The 4,849-nt window shown below is 44.6% G+C and overlaps 1 protein-coding gene across 1 annotated transcript; it reads right to left on the bottom strand.

The window, feature by feature from the left end:
- Positions 1–858: 858 nt before the first annotated feature.
- On the bottom strand, positions 859–1,938 carry LOC146885447 (uncharacterized). The gene has a single exon (XM_085674935.1). It carries the CDS (start codon positions 1,936–1,938, stop codon positions 859–861), a length of 1,080 nt encoding a protein of 359 aa, XP_085531061.1.
- Positions 1,939–4,849: the final 2,911 nt, after the last annotated feature.

The following is a 4,849-nucleotide window of genomic DNA, read 5'->3' as shown; positions in this document are numbered from 1 at the left end:
GGCTTTGATGGGGCCGTGCGGTTCGTAACGAATGTTGAATTCGGAGAGTTCCACGACCTACGACGACATTCATCCGACAAGGTCGGGCTTTTGGAGGATTTTCTGAATGAGGTAGTCGATTTTGACGATGATATGGTGGTTTTGAAAGTATGGGCGTAACCGTCTTGCTGCGTGCACCAAGGAGAAGGCTAGTTTTTCTACCATCTGGTATCTGGTCTCAGAATCTTGTAGTGTCCGACTGACAAAGTATATTGGATGTTGGATCCCCACAGATTCTTGGACCAGGGCGGCATTGACCGTGTGGTTTGTAGTCGTGATGTATATTAGGAGCAAGAGGTGTATATCTGGTTTGTGGAGAATTGGTGGGGATGTGAGGGTAGTTTTGAGATTTTGGAAGACTTTTTTGCAGTCATCGTTCCAAGAGAACTTCGTAGATTTTCTTAGGAGTCGGATAATTTGTTCGGTTTGTTCGGTCAATTGTAGGAGAAATCTGGATATAGCGGTTAAGCGGCCTATCAGGCGTTGGACCTCTTTAACATTGGTGGGGCTGCACATTTCAATGATAGCGCTGCGTTTTTAGGGTTGGCTTCAATGTCACGTTGTGTGAGCATGAAGCCTAAAAATTTTCCATTATCAACGCCAAAAACGCACTTTTCGAGGTTGAGCCTGAGATTGTACTGTCGTAGTGCGAAGAATACTGCGGACAAGTCTTGCGCATGTTGCAGGTGGTTGGATGATTTGACAACCATGTCATCGACGTATACTTTGACACACTTTCTCATCAATTGGTTGAATACTTTATCCATTAGCCTCTGATAGGTAGCACCTGCATTTATTAGTCCAAAGGGGCATAACCTTCTAGAAATAATTTGCATTGTCGGTGATGAATGTCGTTTTGTTCATGTCAGTTGCGGCCATTGGTATTTGGTTGTATCCGGAATATGTGTCTAAGAAACTGAGAACTTTGTTGTCGGCTGCGCCATCTACTAGCCGGTCAATGTTGGGTAAGGGGTATGCATCTCTAGGGCAGGCCTTATTAAGGTCCGTGTAGTCGACGCACATTCTCCATTGGCCATTTGCTTTTTTAACTAGGACAACATTAGAGAGCCAGGTAGTGTAGTGGGCTTCTACGATGAACCTGACATTTAGTAGCTTCTCGACCTCTATTTTAGCTACGAGTCGGCGTTCTTCACCTAACTTTCGTTTCTTCTGCGAGATGTACCTGGCTTCTTTGTATATTGACAACTTATGAACTGCTACTTGAGGATCTACGTCGGGTAGGTCTGCGGCTGACCAGGCAAAAAGGTCGGCGTTGGCGGTTAGGGTGGGTGTCACGACATCGCAGTGTTCCGATTGGGGGCCTGCTCCTAATTTGAGGGTGCGGCCAGTGGGGAGCTCTAGGCTTACAGTTTCCTCAACTATTTCAATGCGTGATTCGCATCCTATTTTGGGATCCAGGTCGTCGCCGGCTAGAGCTATTTTGGGTTCAATGTTGTGGGTTTGGAAGATTGGTGGCTGAGGGCGCAGGCTTGCCATATAGCATTCTCGTGCGAGTCGTTGGTCGCCATGGATGGTTATGATATCGCTGGATGGGGAGGGGAATTTCATGGCTAAGTGGGGTGTGGAGACAACAACTCCTAGAGTGTTGAGGGATGGACGACTGAGTAGAACGTTGTACGATGTGGGTGCTTCCACGACAAGGAAGCGGATGGGGATGGTGTTAGTATGGGATCCTTCACGGAAGACGGTGTGGAGGCCAATGTATCCATGGGTGGAAACCTTTTCTCCGGAGAAACCGTAGATGGGTTCATCATAGGGAATCATTGTAGCGGGTGGAAGTTGGAGTTTTTGGTAAATGGTCCAATAAAGGATATCAACAGAACTACCTTTGTCTGTGAGAACCTTCGCGAAGTTCTCAAGTTCGATGGTGATGACCATGGGATCATCTTGTTGTTGGTCGACACCGTGTAAATTGGCGTCGGTGAAGGTGATGGGGGCATTTGGCGTCTGTGGTGGGAGTGGGAAATGTGGTTGATGGATTAGATATTACAGAGGTGTTTCTTCCACACTGATGAGGTGGAGCCACCACTAGCAAAGCCCCTTGACATAGTGTTGATTGTACCGTGTAGAGGGGGGTCAACTTGGTTGACGTTAGTGCAGGCTGGCCGTTGATCTGGGTGGTTGTTGGTGTTTGGTCGACTATCATGATGAGTGTTACGTGGAGGGTGGCGGTTTCGGATTGTCGGTGATGAGAAGGTCTATCTTTTCGGACAAAATAGCGGAAGTGGCCGACGCGAATCAATTCTTCTATTTTATCTTAAAGTGCCTTGCATTCATCGGTGGTGTGACCATTATTTCTGTAATATTTGCAGTACTTGGTCATGTCAGCATTGGGGGGTTTCAAGGTTTTGCGTGGTGGTGGGATGAGATCGGCTTGGAGCGCTTTGTCGAGGAGGCGTGATTTGGGGACGTTTAGTGGAACGTATCTTGTGAATCGTGGTTGCCTAAGCTCTTTGGGCCGAGTTTTGGGTCTTGGTGACAGTTTGTTTGGGTCGGCGAACGAGGGTGTATAGTTGGTGCAAAACTTGGTGTGTAAATTTTGCATCTCCTCCATGCAGATGTAATCCGCAACGCGTAGTTTGAGTTCATGCATGGAGGCTGGAGGGTGGAGGTAGACGTTGTTAGCGAATGGACCAGATTTGAGAGTTAAGGCCATACAACTACAAGATCATTTCTTAAATGAGGTTGGGCATGCGGAGGGCGGCCTTGCTAAAATGGTCAATGAAAGCACGCAATGTCTCGTCTCTTTCCTGTATGACGCTAAGGATGGATAAGGGTGTGGCCTGATGTAGGCGGTTGCCGGCAAAATGAGTGGTGAAAAGGTGGGAGAGGGTGTCGAAACATTCTATTGAGTATGGGGGGAGGGTGGTGAACCATTCATGGGTAGGGCCTTTGAGGGTGGTAAGGAAGGCTTTGTAGAAGACGGCGTCGTCTGTAAGACCCGTGGAATTTAATTAATTAAATAAATAAATAATTAATAAATGCGGGTGGGAAAATCATTTATGACATTAAATTATGATTGGGATGATGTGGAAAAGTGCTAGCTCATGTGGTTAAGAGTACTTTGATTGTGTGAGAGGACTTGGGTTCAAGTCCTATGTATGCCAATTTTGTGTTATTGTTCGTTATTATTTTAATATATGATAATCATGTTGTGTAATAATATGATAATTGGATGATGATTGTTAACATGAAACATGAATTGGCATGATGGTTTGATATTGATTTGGCAATTGCATGGTTATGGGTTCAAGTCATGGAGAACTCACATTAAACTTTATTTTTGGTATTTTATTGGCTTTGGCTTGAATATGAAAAGTTGAGGGAAATCCTAGTTGAATGGCAGAATAGGGATGGTTGTAAAACAACCCATAATAGGACAATGAATGGCAATTAACCACCATTAAGTGGTATTTTTTTCGTTTGGGATTAATAACCTAGCTTTTAGGCATCCTTTAAAAAGCAAAACTGGGTTAATAGTTAAGGTTTGGCACAACTGAAGTTATACCAGAAAACTAAGCACGAATTCTGAGTGTGGTCAGGCTTGAGTGAGGTTCTAGGGGCTGAATTGAGAGGGAGCCAAAGAGGAGGGCCATAGTTGCTCATTGGAAATTCTCAAGTGTCAAAGTTTTAAAGTAAAAGGACCCAGGTTAGGGGAGTTGTAATCGTTAATTTATTTTGTCTTTCGATAATATACCATGAAATGTATGAACTAGATTCATCTCTGTGAATTCCGTCAGTTTTCGTGTTTTCTGGAAAATTTCCAGGAACCGCCTGGGGTTGTTCATTGTCGCTAGGCGGTGCATGCATTTTTGCCTTGTTCTGGGCTACTAAAGAGAAACCGCCTAGCGGCCCATTCCCGGCCGCCAGGCAACGCATGTGTTTTACACTATTCTGGGTTTTTCTGTATGAAGCGCCTGGCGGGATTGGTTGGGACCGCTAGGCGACGCGGGTGTGTGACTCGATTAGGGTTTTTCTGTGTATTTTGACGTGAGTTAATTGGAGGGAAAGCAAGGGGAGGGCCTTGGGAGATGATCTGGTGTGGTAACGTTGGATCTCGAGTGTAATTGATAGAGAAATTCGATGGAACAGTGACAAAGTGTTTTAGGGTTGAACACTTGGGGTTTGATTTCGGGAGTATTGCTTGTGATTGAAATGCTTTGATAATATGTTATTGAGTGTGTGTGAAATTTGGATAGTGGATATTGGAAACTGTTTGGGATTGATAGGGTACGGTTGTGAGAATGAAGAATGGATGAGGGATTGTGTGTAAGCGAGGGTAACGGGTATAACAATAGAAGAGTATAATCATATGAGATGGGCATTTCGACTACTAGGGTAATGCAGGGCACAATCTGGCGGAAAGCAGTTCGAGTGCTGAAAGGATAAGTTTCACATGGAATGTAATGATTAATAAGTACACTATTTGGTGTTCGAGAATTAAGACTTAAACACACTAATGCATGGTGCAGTGAGTATCAAGAATGAGATCAAATATGAGAGTGAATCTAACGTTGAGGCAATGGTGTTAGTAAGCATTACGTACTGAATAACATACTATGTTATGGACTGAAGGATGAGGTCTTATTAAGACAACCAATTAGGTGCACTTGGATGGTTTACCTTAGTACAACTAGAAAATGGATAGCAATTTAGACAATGGGAGAACAATCCAAATGGATTGATGAAAGGCCTAGGGATGTTTGTATGCTGGGTTGAGGAACCAAAACTACATCTGTACTGATACGGCGCCTGGCAGAGGGTTGTAAACCGCTAGGCGATGGCCGCA

The sequence above is a fragment of the Vigna unguiculata genome, chromosome 6 (assembly GCF_037176805.1).
Source record: "Vigna unguiculata cultivar grain cowpea cultivar isolate G323 ecotype 2 chromosome 6, ASM3717680v1, whole genome shotgun sequence".
Taxonomy (NCBI): domain Eukaryota; kingdom Viridiplantae; phylum Streptophyta; class Magnoliopsida; order Fabales; family Fabaceae; genus Vigna; species Vigna unguiculata.
Note: the sequence above shows the minus strand (reverse complement) of the source record. Positions and strands in the feature narration are given on the sequence as shown.

What these genes read in the sequence shown, in the direction of transcription:
- LOC146885447 (XM_085674935.1), bottom strand. Translation starts at nt 1,938, where the DNA reads ATGGTCATCACCATCGAACTTGAGAACTTCGCGAAGGTTCTCACAGAC.